We start from the raw sequence: 16,877 nt of genomic DNA on the forward strand, positions 1-16,877 counted from the left end.
CTTTTGCGATAGTTACTTTTGCATTTGTATTATGAATGCATCCTGGGCTGTCATCGAACTTTGCACCCATGGAATTTAAATGTTCGAGGAGAAATATCAAGCCAGCAATGCCAGATACCTTATCAAACTTCGATCTTTCTGGCTTCCTCAATAACACACTCACCTGCCAAATATCTTAAGACTGTCGCTGCTTGCGTAATTAGCAGACTTCTCCTACTTTAGATGGTGTGTAGAGACAACATAACAAATCTCGCTTAGACCGCAATAATTTTTTTCGCATTCCACCGTCTGACCAACTTTTTCTTCGAATCTTTTCAAGTTAATTCGGTTGCAGACAACTAACTCCCCATCGTCAGTCAAGCGTTTGCTTAATATATGGCATATGTTCGAAGAACATAGAAACGAAACGAAGAAGCCACTGGGAAAATACGTGTTTTGTCATTTTTCCGCGGAACAATGTCAACTTGTTGTTTAGATTGCGACTGGCGATCTACAAAGAAAATTACAAAACCCACGAGCGATATATATTGAAAGAGCATATGTGCGCCTACTTGCGGTTTATATGTTAAACATCTTAACCGATTACAATAGAAGAGGTCTTCTTAAAATCTTCATACTTAGCTTAATAATGAAAATATCCATGCATAACATTAAAAGCTTAACGGTGTACGAGCATATGTGCATGTCTATCTATGTGACAATGACAGCGAAAAAATAAGCAGAACGTAAAACAAATAAAAATGCAGCTCAAAGCTGAAATGATTGACAGGCCACCATCCTCTTTTTAACGGGTTTCCTTCTCTCGCTCTCTCTCTCTCTCTCTCTCTCTTTCTCTCGGTCTCTCTCCCCCACTCTACTTAATTTCAATTTATTTTCAACTTTTATATACTCATCGCAGCATCGTTATTTATCATATGTCAGCAAAGCACCCAACAGACAATGCAGGCTTTCAAAATCATCAGCATCATTATGATCGTCATCGTCATTATTTAAACGAATACATATCAACTAAGCAACGTAATAATAGTAGAAAAAAGCATATGATAATAATAAAAAAGAAAAGTAAAAAAAAAAAAAAAAAAAAAAAAATAGAATAAATAAAGTAAAAGCAAACACACAACGAATGAAAGTCATTTTTGGTTTATTTAGAGGGAAAGAAAAAGAAATGCATCTGTTCCACAGCTATTAGAGATTACCATACCGGGCTTGGTTTGCACTCTGCCATAGCACGGGCTATGATGTGATGTGATATGATGTGTGTGTAAATGACATTTTGACGATTTTTTTTTTTTTTTTTTTTGTTCTTTCATTTTTTTGCTTACCAATGTATGTTTGCTTTGTCAGACATTCGATCACAATTTTTGACAAATAACCTTAACCGTATTTAAAGAAAAAAGAGAAGAGTTTCCACAATGAAAACCTGCAGGATGCCAATGGTTAAACAAAATCAAAAGTCATTTGAGAAGTTATGGTGGTTCATTTGTTAGTGGGTTATGCATCAAACCCCAAAAAAATTTACACCTTTACGTAACAAAGCGAAACGAAGAATGAAGAGGGAAAAATTCCGTTAGTACTTAAACGCCCGCATCTTAATATCACATCCTGGCTTCCTATACACGAAACCGATATATCTTCACTCATATCGCGGGCATATTCAACTATAACGACAGTTTTTCTGTCATTAAAAGTAATTCAAGCGACGGAATTGATATATGTATATATATATTGTGCGGGTATCATTAACTCAACCAATCTGTGCCAAGCGGTATTTGCTAACACACATCTGTTTCTCAATTTCATCTATTAAGGCATTCAGTTCATAACGTGATAAATTATTACAAACCATTCGTACATTTAATCACTGATTACACCAAGTGCACGGACACTTCTTGATTATTCATATAGAAAAACGAAGAGGTCACAATGGCTATTTAAAACAAAATAGCAATAACTGTAATATTAGCAAGAACTAGTTTTTTCCCATATTTCTTTTTTTTTTCTCTTAATTTCTTTTATTATAGGGTTAATTTGCAAAGCGGCACTTTGACTAAAAAAAAAAAAAAAACAAGAGAAGAAAAAGAAAACACAAAAAATCTTCTTAAGCCTAAGTAACCTCCTATTTGAACACCTTAAGTGCTATTGTTACTTATTCACGATATGTGTACGATTCATTCGGTACTTACTCTGTTCTTACCCTACCTACCCTTTTTCTATAAGTATGATGGCACCCTTTTTTTATGATGGCGTTAAGTGTTGCTCATTCATGAGGTAATTATGAGAGTTTTATCTCAAGATATTCTTTTATTGTGTTTTGTAAACTGTTCCCATAATAATACGAAAAACGAAAAAAAAATATAAACAAAAAATTGTTTGTCCTTAGGGGCGTCGCTTATAATACATCTCAAGTATTCATTTCAGTAAGAATTGTTTCTATTAAATAAATTTATATTGTAAAGATAGGTTGAAAAAACGATACTTAGGGGTTAAATTAGCCACTTGCCGCTCAGTCGTTCTTAAGATCAATTTTTGCGGTTTCTTAATAAAAACACAAAAAAAATCGATTAAAAATTTATTTTATATATGATGAATAAAATTGAAACCTGAAATCGATTACATATAACTATATACGGTTTCCTTGAGAGAACTTTCCTCGAAATGATAAGAAAATAAGAATCTGCTGCACGTGTCACTTCGTTCACTTTACCATATGAAACATCACTCAATAAGTCCCCGGTCTGACATATAGATGGCAGCACTGTTGACAAACCCATATGATGTTTAAATAATATCAATGTTACAAACGAGAGATGCCGATTAGTTTACAGATTCCATTGATTTTAATGACGCTTCTTTGCTCTTTTCGAAAAGAGAGAATACATAAACACCGATTTGAAAAGTTGTATGACGTCTCGAAAATATGAATTTAGGAGTGTGAAGAGTGAAGAGTGTGATCAACCGAATTCGGAAGTTGCTCCAAAGAACATAAGAAAAATGCATAAAATCGAAGGCCGTAAAGTGAAGTTGCGCACAATAGCCGACACCCTATATATATTAAAACGCCGCCGATCTACCATATCGTATGAACTTTTATCCAAAAGAAAAATCCACTCGAAGTGGATCTCACGTTTGCTTGCTTTTCACTAAAGACAATAAAGTGTCGAAGCCGTTCAGACGTAATGAAAAGAATTGCTTCATTCGATATTTGATAGTGGATGAAAGTTGGGTTCATCACTATGTTCCCAAGTCGAATTGGCAATCAGCCGAATGGACAGTAATCGGTAAAAGGCGATTAAAGTGATCAAAAAAGCTAAAGTGAATTAGGAAGAGTGTGGCGTTTGGATACTCATGGGGGCAAAGGATCTATAGTGGAAGTTATCATGCATTAAAAGTGCGTTTGACCGGAGATTTTATTGAGTGATATGATAATTGTAGGTTAGAAAAGGGAAAATAAATAATTTCCCAATATTCACTCAAATTTATAAGCCAATGAAAATAAGGTCCACACTTTGAAGCGGATATCTTTTTAACTTTTTTTACCTTCATGCAGACTTATAATCCTTAGCATTCGTCAAGTTACGTGACCTACAGAGTTGAATTCGACTTTGGACATATTTTCATTACATGTTACAAAATTTTATCTTTGAAAAAGCAAACCGACATATAGCGTACAGAAAAACTTGGGAAGTGCTAGCATGTCTCAGAGATTAGTTTACACAAAATTTCTGGAATTCAGTAGATTTTGACTTAGAAAATACTAGTATTGGCTTTGATCGGCCGATCGTTACTAATGAGTGACCTATTCAAGATTTCGATCATTTTCGAGCAGCATTTAATATAATCTTTTCTTTGGTCGGACATAACGTCAATATTGATCAGTCGACTATTATGGGTTTTGCGAATTACTATAGTTTTAGTAATTAAGCATACACCACACCTTACTTTTCGCATCCAATTCTTTGGATTTGGATGCCTCCTTATTTTTTTTTTTTTTTTTTTTTTTTTTGATACTTGACTAGATACTCCCAATTTTTGAAAGCTTTAAAATGAAACATCCTCTAAACTGTTTTTTAAGTTGCATAAGGTCTCTTGTTTCTTCGGGGCATTATATTGCAAGACTTCTCTCTTTTACTTCGCTGATTTGGAAAATTAATAAAGCATACACTTCATCTTCAATAAATTGGTTTACGACTATCACGTGTGAAATCGTAAACCAAGCATATCTAAATCCAATTTGTTCCGAGTTTTCCCGGGCAGCGCACGCGTACTATAATCAGTGTGAACCGAATTTCCATACCGACTATTAGGTTATGTATGCAGCACACAGTTGCATGAAATAGCAAACATTTATTCACCTCGAGAGTTAGCACTTTGAAATTGAAAAAACGAAAAACCATGTTTACGTACTCCACCTTTTATTTTACATATATGATCGAAGAAAAATTAATAATAATACTTCAAAGTCGCATAACACTGAAGCTATCAATACATTATTGTAGCGCTTATAAAACTTATTATAATCCATATAAGCTAATAGTCCATTAGGAAAAAAAAAAACGATTGCGATGATTTATTTATTCAGTCGAGAGTGATCGCGTTCTTAAAATGACTCCAATTACTGAAGCAATCACTTCATCGAAAGCGACAATGCTTCGATGCAAGCCAGTGAAAAAAAATTCATAATGTTTCTGATGTAGAGATTTCATCAAAATTCATAATTGATTCGCTTGTTTCCGTTGTAGAAATTTCGACGTTAAGAACAATGCGCGATCTGATCTTTGATAAAATGGAAGACCGGCTCATAACATTGCGGAACTTAATTTTAAATAAAAAATAAATTCAAAATATTTGCATTACGCCGGATATAAATTCGGAAGAATAAATTCAAAACATTTCCGTCTGCCAATTACTGCGGAAATAACACAGAACTGATCCAATTTTTAACATACTGATTATGGGCGATGAAAGCTGCACAAATGATGGCCACGCTTGGGCAAACTTGGGTCTCATATGGTAATGGTTTGCCTTCGATGGGAATCGAGCAGCATAAACTGTTTCGACTTGGTCAGGTAAATGATAGTATCCTTCAGCGGCGTAATTAAGGTAATGGCCCAAATTCGTTCAATAGGAAAAGTATCGTTTGTTATTAAGCCAATAGCAGACCAAACGCAGCTTTAAAAAGTGAGTTTGATTGGAAAATTTTAATGCATGCACTATACAGCCTGGACCTTATTCTGCTCAATTACCGTTTGCTCCACTCTCTGAACGCATTATAAAGCCGATTTCGAAAGCGAGCTGTAAAACTTACTTGATTCCCATTCTTTCCCAGAATTTCTACAATGACGACCTTAGCAGGAAGCTCCGGAGATTGTCTGTTAAAAGGGGATATAACTGGTTTAAAAAGAGTTAATATAAAATATAACAAAACAATGTCTTTGCAACGTCTCGAAGATTTTTCTTGCTTTATTATGCCAACTTTCTGATCATTTAGCCAATTTTCGTATTTGGCAAAGAAGAAGATGTTATGGAAGAATTTAAAGTTTCTAATTGGAAATTCTAGAATTTTCAGCCTATAGTTAGAAGTTTTCTTTTCAGTTCTTCTTCTTTCTTTTCTTTTTTCAGTAGTTTTTGTTTAGGCTAACTCGCTAATACAAGCGATGTTGTAGAGTTTGACCTCGAGCTTGACATCGTAACCATCTTTTCAGCAAACTGACCGAAAGACGTCACAAAATATGATTCACGCTATTCCGAAATATTATACATTAGGCGTTATACCACACTATATCTATGCCTTAAAAAATCCTTGCGAGAACAAATAAAAACACTATAGTAGGCCAGGGGCCAAAGTATAAATAAATTAAAACTATTTTGTTTAATATAGTTAGTCATATAATGACTTTTTAAAATAAAGCGCGATATGAAGTGTTCGGAAAAGTGTTCAATAGGGTTCGTTCTTGGAAGAAAGCATGTCGATGTCCCAGATTTCATTAAACTGGCTGTGTAGATTGAAACAAAGAAAACAAACCGGACACACCCAGAGGCCGACAGAGCAGCTTTAATCGATTCAGAAAGCTATTCTTATTATTTTATTATTTTAAGTAACACAATGTGCTGCATACACCTTAAAACTGAATATAGTTTTATACCGGTAGCAGTGGAAAGTATAGCGACGAGTAACGATGTAAGCTAGAAACAAACAAACGAAATTTAAAGATCACAACGTAAATGCATTATATTCGATCGATTCGAACTGTAATGAAACACGCTGAGAATAGATTTATTTTGTCATTAAAAAATAAAATTTATTGCTTTCATTTTATGTAGCTATACGGTATTCTAAGAAGATTAGAAAAATATCGTTGTACATAAGTATATAACTGTAACGTATATAGTTAACTTAAAATGTTAATTTATATACGTACATACAAAGACCTCTAGGTCTAGTATAGTATAGTATAGTATAGTATACATGTATACATTATTATATGTTTATATGCTTAAAAAATAAATAGTTTATATTAATATTAACCGGTACAAAATGTAAGTATACAAAATTTTATCGCTTATTTAATTAATATTATATAATATCACAATTTTCTTCATAAAACCTTAAAAAATGGTACTTTGATAAGTAAATTCTATAATGTGATCTCTTAACTCTTAAATATAAAAGTGACTTAAGACTTAATATTATTAAATATATGTATATGTATATAAATATGCACTTATATGCATATAGAAATTGTTGCATGTAATAATTTTTCAAGATATGATTTAAAATTTAATAAATAGTTAGATTGTACCATACAGACAGATAGAGAGAGAGAGAGAGAGAGAGAGAGAGAGAGAGAGAGAAAGATAGAAAGAGAACGAGAAAGGAAAAAGGGAAAGAGTTATAGGGATATATATATATAAAAAATTTTCTTCAGTTTTTATTCAAACACATATTATTGTACTAAGGAACAATAACGTTGTGATATATTTGTATATGCATATGCATATAAATACATGTATCTGTGTGTTATGATGAAAATTAAAAAAATATATATATATATGTATATATAAATTTTTATTATTTTCTTTTGTCTTTAATTCTTATTCTAAAATCACATACATTTACACATGTATGCATGTACTACTACCTCTTAATTATTACACAACCTTTCCAATTTATATATAAATATATATATCTGCATATAGATGTATATGTTTTTTTTTTGTTCGACTTGTTTTCTAAAATAAAAATCGTTGTACTTCTCGTCTTAGTTTTACTTGGGTACGCGCGTTAGTATTATTAAAAAACAATATTTCTAAAATTTATATTTATTTTACTAATGGTAGTATTGAGCTGGTTGCTGTTATTGTTTTTGTCTTAATTTATCTTTAATTTTTTTTTTGTGTTATTTTCTTTTTCTTATTCTTTTTTTATTATAATAATAAACATTTAAAAAAGATGCTTCTTTTTAAATTTAAGAAAAAATAATTTAAAAAAATCTGTTCCTTAAATATGACTAGAGTTCACACTCATTCTTTTAACCTCCAGAGAAGTGTAGTTTTTCTTTAATCAATTTTTTTTTTTTTTTTTTTTTTTTTTATAATTATTTACTATATAAAAGAAAATTCTAGTACTGCACTTAATTGCCTGAACTTGAATTTAAATATATATATATATATATATTTGTATATATATATTTGTATATATATTTGCAATTTTTTCTTAAAAATTAAATTAAACTTTATAAAATGTTAAAATTAATTTAAAACAAAAGAGATCCGTACTCAAGCTGATATCGCATCGTGAAATTGTTTGAAGGAGATGGGTAAACAAATAATTCAAATAAACGCAAACAGATAATCTACAAACTATACTCGGCTCATGTTTGTTTCAATTTTTAACATCCACCATCAGGTAATGTACGATATGTTTTAGAGTATATCGGATCATATATATAGGATATATTGTATAGTGCTACTTAGAGTGAAAAGTGTAAGGCTTCTGGTTATTCTTGAGCGTAATGTTTACGCATAACGGGGGAACGATAAAGAGAGAGGGAGAGAGAGAGAAAAAAACAGAATGCACCCAAAAAGATGGCGAGATAGAGAATGGTCAAGCCAACTTCCATCTGCATCAAAATTCGATACATTGCCTCTGCTTATACCACTGCCAAAATGCGAAGGCGAATGTGCTTTTGCAAGTTGGTTGTGCATTTTTTGAGGGAAAGTTATAAAATCGTGCAATTCGAAAGATATAAATATATTGATAAAGAATATGTGTTATATAGCTGATGGGATCAATTAAGTATTATGAACGCTATAGAATAATTGGTAAATCTCTGGCCTGCGGTCATATGTGTATGGAAAGAAAATCAAACGAGTTCGAACGAAACAGCAGTACATAGGTTTTTTTCCTCCATATTTACTCATCTAAATAAGTAAAATAACCAGATGAACCTAACAAAGTCACTTTAAAATATCTTACGACGAGGCGTGCGCCTACGTGCAAAGCAATTCAGACGTACAGATGGACAGGCTTATACGAATACAGCAAAATATGCATCAAACTATACCGGATTGCATAATAATTCCTATAAGAAATATAAAAAGCTTTTCACATATATATATATATATATATATATATATATATCATCAGCCTGGTGGTATGTAGAATAAATACGAAGAAAAAAAGAGGAAAATTTAATAAAGATAAACTACAAATAAATAAAAAGTAAAATCAAATAAAGCCAGAATTGAATTATTATTCAAAAATTAACGAAATAACTAAATTTGCATAAACAAAAACTTCAACCTATTGGTTCTCAAACAAAAAAAAAATAATAATAATAAAAATAAAACAAAAAAAAAAAAAAAAAACGATATCTTACAAATTTTATAAATAATTGAGTTTTACATCGAATTCTTACATTTTAAGCAACGGGTATTAAACTTGATCAATTTAAAAAAAACAAAAACAAAAAAGCCTCATTTCACACATAAAAAAGAAGAAAGAAGAAATGAACTAAACCCTAACATTATGATGATGAAGGAAAGCTCTTCTCCGGAACGGTTCACAATTTTCTTTGCACGCCATTTGGATGAATCGTAATTTTGATATTTTTCAAATATTTCGTATATTTCGTCATAAATTAGACATTTGTATTAGTGTAAAGACAACAAGAATAATTTTTAAACAAAATTAACAATTTTATTGCCTCCTTATTACTGTTGATTATTTTGAAACGAGAATAATAAATAAAAATAAAATAACCAAAGAGATTACATGCATCCGCGAGACAAATCTTCTATAATCACTTGAAGGTATTTTTCTTTTGCTTTCGAATTAACATTAACATTTATGTCAAATTCCAAACGAATACTTGCTGCTGTACGTTGTAGGGTATAATTTCTTGCATGATTAATGTCAATCTGGGAATACTTTCGCCAACTTTCAGCTTTCTATTTCCATTTTGCATATCATGCAACCTATAACAAATGGACGGACAAATTTGGAATTTTACTCTTATCAGTAAAATGTATCTATTTAAGACATTCTTGAACAACGAACCGCGTATACATTCACCCATTGGTACAAGTTATAGCCGATAGCCATAATTTTAATTTTATTGTTTTGCATTAATAGGCCAACGTGTATACGCACACGCCACTCTGTAGCAATGTAATAAGATTAATATCTGGCAATTTCAATTGTCAACACACGGATTAAACGATCGTGAAATTTCAAATGATGATTTGATAGGATAGACTGAAGGACACTCTGCTCGTGCAATCTTGATCGTTACAACGAACGGACAAAACATAACCAATAAATCGCGTTGCATCTTCGCTTTCACTCTGCTCCATACCTCTCTTTCAAGTTCTTCCCGATATAATTCTAGGTGTTGAAATTATTTCAAAAATTTAATATTTTCCCCTAGAGTCAGTATGAAGAATAATTAATTAACACTTTAAAAAACTAATTGTTAACAAATAAATTTCTTTTAATAGAGTGTAATAACTAAAAAACATATATATTGAGTAGTATTACACTCGTTATTTATATGTGAATTGTTCCTTTTCATTTTGTACGTATATCGCTCGCTGTTAACTTATTTATTGAGAACTCATTTATATAAAATAAATTAACTTTGATCTCTTATTTAAAAAAAAAATATATATATATATATATGAATAATGCAATTAATTAAACATCATTTTCAAAACTATACCAAATTTATTGACTAGAGAGAGTTCACGCTCCTTCGTTAAGCTTAAAAACTGCAAAAAAGTTTTCGTTTAAATTTAAATAAAATCCTATATAATCTTTGGTACGCTTAGCTGTAGTAGGTGAAAAATCCAAACGGAAACTAGAAGAACAAAACTAAACTACATTTAAAGAAAAGAAAAAAACAAAAAAAAAACAAAACTTAAAATGAAATAAAAAAAAAAAAAAAAAACAAAAAAAACAAATACGATAAATACAAAAAATAAATACAAAACAACCCTTGAACACAGTATCATATACGTATATGTATAGAATGACAATCAAAAGAAATTATATACAATTAAAATTCACCTGCTTCTCTAGGCAACCAACTATATGGCAACACCCCCCTTGACACTACTTCAATAATACAATATTTCTTTATTCAATTGTTTACTTACTGCAAACACTATACGATTATATATGCGCAGCATTGAAAGAGATGTTATCCCCCCATTTGCCTCACCATTCGTTTGTACGATAAAGTGAATTATCGGTTAGTGAGCCAGTGTCGTGTGTTGTATAACTGAAGCGCAATTTCTTAAATTTGTTAAGGCTGCTGCCGCTATATTCTCCTCTTCCGTTAGCCCGGTCTCAATTATTTGCAAGCGACCATAACCATTCGAGTTAGATGAGCTGCTGCAATTTGATATGGAATCTTCTTGATCGAAGGAATGATGCGTTTCCGGCGTATACAATAGCTCTTCGTGTTTGATGTTATCGCTAACAGAGATTTCGGAAAACTCAACATTCTCAACCGATTTTATGGCATCTTTATTATGCGTTAATTGATGCTTGCGTAGATAAGCTTGTCGTTTGAATTTTTTTCCGCAATCTATACAATTGAAATTGACATGTGTAACTGTAGATGCATTCGATTTTTTCATATTTTTGTCTAAACGATTTTCTTTTCTTGCATTTAACGGCTGTATAGTATTGACAGTATTGGCGCGTCCATTCTCCTTCCGTGGTTTATGCCAACGACGATGCGATGCTAAATTAGCCGGACAATTGAATTGTTTACCGCATTCGGGACAACGATACTCTAACAAGACAATGCAGGCGCAACGATGTTGAGCTAAACCGAAAGCATCATCAAATTTTAATCGGCATAGCTTGCATATATAATCACCGATAACATTTTTGATTGCAGCTAATTCCGCTTTGGTTTCTTCCGTGATTTCTACGATATTGTATTTGGGATCTATATCGCCATTGCTATATTGCACCAAACCATCCGTAATATCCTCTAAAGGGCGTATAATAGTGCCTGATACAGGCGAACTGGTATCCTCATCGAATTTCAATTTGCGTATAGCCTTGTGGCGCCCGGACGATTTATTAGCAACGGCCGAAGTATGAGATTTTCCAGTTCTTGGCGCCTTATCGGTATATCGTATAGGCTTTGTGGGTGTATTTTCAAGGGGACACTCTTCAGGGATTATCTCTACTTTAGTAGATTTATTAGGATTATCTGCACAGACTTCAACCGATTCGATTTCTGAAAAGTTTCTTTTAATCGGCGTTAACGGTGGCGTTATAGGCTTTATATGATTTTTCGTTTCTAATATGGTCACAGTAGTAGTTGTGCTAATAACCGATGTATTTGTCGTCGTAGTAGGCTCGGTATAAACCTCAGTGAAATTGCTCGCAACTGGAACATCGTTAACAAGTTGTGGTGACATTGGTTTGCGGGATAAATCTAAAGGAATTTCACTTTTAGTTTTAATGTTCAAATAACGGCTACGGTATTTGGGTGGTAAAGAAGCCACTGTTGTCAGTAAACCCAAACCATGCGGCATGCCGCTTATGGAGTGGGCGTAGGTCGAATTGTTATGATGCTGTTGTTGCTGTGGCTGCTGCTGCTGCTGCTGTTGCTGATGTTGGGTGATGGCAGCCATTATTATAATGCACTGCACTGAGTTCGTAATTATTTTTAAAAATGATTTCAAAACACTTTTCAAAAACTTTTTAACACAACTTTTATGATTTACTTTAAACTCGAATAAGGAGAAAATTAATGCTGAACAATAGTGAAAAAAAAATTATTGATTAAAAAAAAAAAAGAAAAGAAAAACTTAACAAAAATATTTGCAACGTGTTAAAAGAAGAGAGAGAACTAAAATTCGAGTGAGATTAACGCGTCTCGTCTCGTTGCTGTTTGTGCTGTATGTGTTCTATGCGGTGTCTATGCTGAGAATGACTAACCTAACATCCTGCGGCTTATTTTATATGCCTTGAAAAAACCCACCGAAAAGGCAGAAACCAAAGCAGCCAAAGTATTCAATAAACGCTGCGAAACGTACGAATGTACGGCCAACCAAGCGACCTACCTTCCAACCAGACAAAAAAAAAAAAAAAAAAAAAACTAAACCCATTTCAACCCCCAATTTGATGTCCTTTTAGACTGTCTGTAACACTGTCTGAGTGCCTGGCTCAGTTCAGTTCAGTTCAGTTTAGTTCAATTCAGTTCAGTGTAAAAGGGAAAAAATCATATAGCACCATAAGCGTATAGTGTGGCACACATATACACTTTTATTTAACAGCCACACACATATTTTCATTCTCTGTTCACTCATTGAACATTAGTCACCCTTTTTTCCAACATAGCGCCCTTACACACAAACACATTCACATATATGCAGATCTACAAGCACTGGCTTACACATACGCTTACTGTTGTAATCTTCGTCATCATAGCAGCAGAGCCGGCGTCAGTGAAAGTCCTTTGCACTCTCTTCTACTTTTATTTATTTATTTATTTAATTTTTTTTTTTATTTATTTACTTATTTATTTATTTATTTATTTATGTTTTTATTTTTATTTTCATTTTTTTTTTTTTTTTTTTGAGGTTTTACTATTATCATTATCGTTGCTGTTGTTGCGATTGTTACTATTGTATTGCATTTTTACTACGCTAAACAATTACTACGTATACATATATATCTATATGAGCACATAAAAATATACATACATACATATACGTACCAAAATGTTACAATACCACGTAGAGTTCATTTCAGTTTTGCTTTAAATATTTTACTGGTGGGGTAGGTATGCGTTTCATTGTTGCTCGCTTGGCTTTATATATATTTACCGTTGCTTGGCAGTGCAGTTATGGTAAATGTAATGCATGAGCTTTTTTTTCACATTTTTTTCCCCTATTAACCGGAAATACTTTTACGTTTGCTTTACAATTCCTCTTTTTGTATTAGTATTCGTATTCCGTATTACTGCGGTTATCTCTATTCACTTTGTACACTGGTATCTTATTTTAATACACATTTCTGCTGCATAAACCTTACTCTGCTCGGGCAGCATTATTTACTTTCATTAAGTTTTACTGCTTTACTGCTTCATATTCCAAGTACTGGGGGGTTAAAACGTGGCACGATGTGCCTTCTAATGTTTCTGATGCATGCAACGTTCTATTGGCGGTTCCAGCAGAAAGATAAGAACCTTTCAAATTGACGGCAATACGTTCAAACAATATGTCGTCATTAAATAAATGTTCATTCTATTTACAAAAAATCAAAAGAATTTTTTTTTTCTTTTTGAAATTCAACCAACGCCAGAAAGAAATGCAACAAAATTTTATCCAAAAGTATTTGTACAACAAATCGTGATAAAATTTGTCAAACTTATCCACTTTAACAAGAAAATATTGTTCGATAATTCAATTATTTCAACGTCTGTAACGAGATTATATTCTCATCTAAATGGTAAATACGTGAGATTGACGGTTTTTTGAAAGTAACCGCACATTAATCAATCTATTTGTACGCTACCATAGACATCTCTAGCAAATGAAAGTCGTAAGCTGCTCATGAAATGTTGTTCCCCGAAATTGTTTCCTTTTTTTTTCGGCTGGGTTCTCGAGAACTTGGGCGTATTTTGAACCCTGGCTGATGGAGAACTTAAATCCAGAATCTATTGCAAAATAACGCAAACGGTTTCAAAAACAGTTAATTGATCGACATTGAAATACTATGCGATATAGGGACTCATCAAATAATGATCATTAAAACGATTGGTTAATTGTCCTCAATTGTTTCTTGTCCACCTAAGGAAGAATCATCTTAGGGCCAAAAATGTCCGTAATGTGAGCGGTTGTTGTAAGCGGTTATGTAGCTACGGTGGTAAGACTAAGTTTTCTGCCAATATTTTTATGTAATACATACCGAGCTCCTTCACTGGGGCTAAACCCCAGTAAAGCTCTTGAACGAATAGACAATTAATTCTCATTTAATAAATGTCTCCCATACGCGTAGGAACCACGCTGTTCAAGAAGGATTGTTGGTACAGGAGGATGGAGAAAGGGAATAGTGTTTGTGTACGTTTGTTATAAATATGGAAAAATCAACCACGGCAAGAAAGATTCGTGCTGGTAGTTTGTTCCAAATGTGCGTGATGCTGTTAAAAAATGACGAGTCACGGTAGTGTGCCGTACGATAAACAGAAAATTCCATAAGTAATGGATGGGAACGCGGAGAAAACCTTGTAGTCCTGTTAAAGAACTTAATTGATAGACAAAACTCTCTTTTTCATCTAAAGAGCACTTTTCGGGGATGTACGTGCCCTCGCTACGCTGAAGCCGCCTAAACCTATTGTTATATGCAATCGAGCGCATTCAAGCAAAGTTTGGCGACTCCCGCGCACGCATAGGAGTTGCAATCAAGCGGTTTTTAGACAACCTAGATCCTTCACTGTATCTTTCGACACTTTGAATACATGCTCCGTCAAACGAACATCATTGTGCAGTCTCATATCTGGAATGTCATTGGACTGCCAAATCCTCCGCATTAACATTCAGTGCGTTAAAAGGCAGCCCTTTGTTTTCGTGACATCAAACTCCACTCCCTTAGCTTGATCCTATCTACCACGTTTTGATCGCAAAATTCTACATATTCTTGATGTACCTTCCATTAATACTTCTGAATACTGCAAATGAAATGCATATATATATATATATATGACAATGTCTATATAGTCCATTTCCCATTGGTGAAGATCTGTGAAAAGCATTTATCCATATAGCGAGAGCAACGATAATTTTCTTTCATTTCATTTTCTTTTTCTTTTTTTTATCCTTTTGGTTCATTAGATGCGATTTTTTAGGTACAATAAGATGGACCTCTAATTGAAAAATTAAAATAAAAAAAATAAAAAATACTTCAGGCGACATTTAGACAAGAAGTAATTCTAACAGATTTGTACTTTTAAACAAGGTATCATAACCTCAAGTTATATTTGAAACATATTACAAAGATATCTCGGTTTATGCGACGACAGAAGGAACTGCCAACCAATTAGCAAGTGACTCGAATTATTAAATACCATAGTCAATGATGCGCGACATTTACGAGAATTAAAACCCGAATAGTAGACTTTTAAGTGTGGTAGAGGTTAAGGTGTGTAAACGCTTTCTCTTTTTCAAATTTAACAAGCCGCATACCATTGTTTTGTTTTTGTCATAATATTTAAAATGATTCAAAAGAGGACGTTTTGCCGATCATTTTCGACGCCATAGCCGCACGACAAAGCTCGCCCATACATCGTCAATTCGAACAAGCAAACCGTTCAGATTGAAGCAAAGGCTCTCCCGTAGCCATCTTCTCTTTAAGAGACTGCTCACAAATACCCGAAAACTCTATATAATTAACAGCCCATATAACACATTACTTAATAATCTTCCATTCTGGCAGATATGTGACAACACTATTGACAAACTCATATGATTTCTGGACAGTACGAGTCTTCAAATTGTACGTGTCAAAATTTGATGACATTTTGACCATTAGTTTCCAAATTACAATTGTTTTAGTGAGACAACTTTTTCGGTTGCTGTGAGCATTTTCCGCCAATTTCCATCGACTGGACTGACTGCCAATTTAACTTCGCAGTGCAGCAATGAACCTGCGTTTCATCCTTTGTCCCACATAGTGTGCAAAAATCCTATTCATTCCTCCTAAACAGCGTCAAGCAGCGCTCGAAATTATCAAGACATTGTTGTCAAGAGTGAGCAGCGGCGACAACCACTTCAAACAGTAAATAGTAATACGCTGCCTTCTCATATCCTGAACATGTCAAGCTACGCACGCATGTCACGCAACTTCGGTTTTCGGTTTTCCAAAACAATTCCGTGCACTTTTTTTACGTTTTTTACAAAAATTTACAGATTCGGGCGATGACGAGTGTTCAGCATCATCGGTATGCATACGATAGTGTTTCAAATTAATGAATCACATATTTTGGAAAATCAATTTCTCAAACAATTTCATCATGTCTACCCATATGCTATTATGTTTAACCTAAGCAGAGCAATTTTTAAAATGTTTTAACGAAATTTGATACATTGACCTAACTTGGCGCTAGAACGAGTTCTATTAAAGAAGACTTGGACTGGGGCATTTTTGTGACAACTTAACTTAGTATCAAAGCGGTTTCCTAAATGGTTTGACATACGAAATAGTTGTCAAAAATGGAGATCGAATGCACGCCTTCCAATCTAACCATTCCTGCTATTACTACTTACTAATGTTTTATAACGAAAATTAGTCCACAATAGCAATTTGGCCTAAAAATTATATATGAACATTGCACCTTTAAGAGTTTTCACAG

General features: G+C 33.1%; 1 protein-coding gene across 1 annotated transcript; it reads right to left on the reverse strand.

Moving 5' to 3' along the window:
• Positions 1 to 10,752: 10,752 nt before the first annotated feature.
• Positions 10,753 to 16,474, reverse strand: LOC119632664 (insulinoma-associated protein 1a). Its single transcript, XM_038025683.1, has 3 exons — positions 16,433 to 16,474; positions 13,609 to 13,773; positions 10,753 to 12,114 (listed from the first exon to the last, which is right to left on the reverse strand). Exons 1-3 carry the CDS (start codon positions 16,472 to 16,474, stop codon positions 10,753 to 10,755), a joined length of 1,569 nt encoding a protein of 522 aa, XP_037881611.1.
• Between the last annotated feature and the right edge of the window lie 403 nt (positions 16,475 to 16,877).

This window comes from Glossina fuscipes, unplaced genomic scaffold, assembly GCF_014805625.2.
Source record: "Glossina fuscipes isolate IAEA_lab_2018 unplaced genomic scaffold, Yale_Gfus_2 1, whole genome shotgun sequence".
NCBI classification, from domain to species: domain Eukaryota; kingdom Metazoa; phylum Arthropoda; class Insecta; order Diptera; family Glossinidae; genus Glossina; species Glossina fuscipes.

Excerpts from the sequence above, each read along its gene's own strand:
- LOC119632664 (XM_038025683.1), bottom strand. The coding sequence starts at position 16,474 with ATGCATACCGATGATGCTGAACACTCGTCATCGCCCGAATCT. Across the intron at positions 13,774-16,432 it reads ACTCGTCATCGCCCGAATCT|AATGAACATTTATTTAATGA; the intron begins GTAAATTTTTGT and ends TTTTGTAAATAG. Across the intron at positions 12,115-13,608 it reads AGTACTTGGAATATGAAGCA|CAGCCACAGCAACAACAGCA; the intron begins GTAAAGCAGTAA and ends CAGCAGCAGCAG.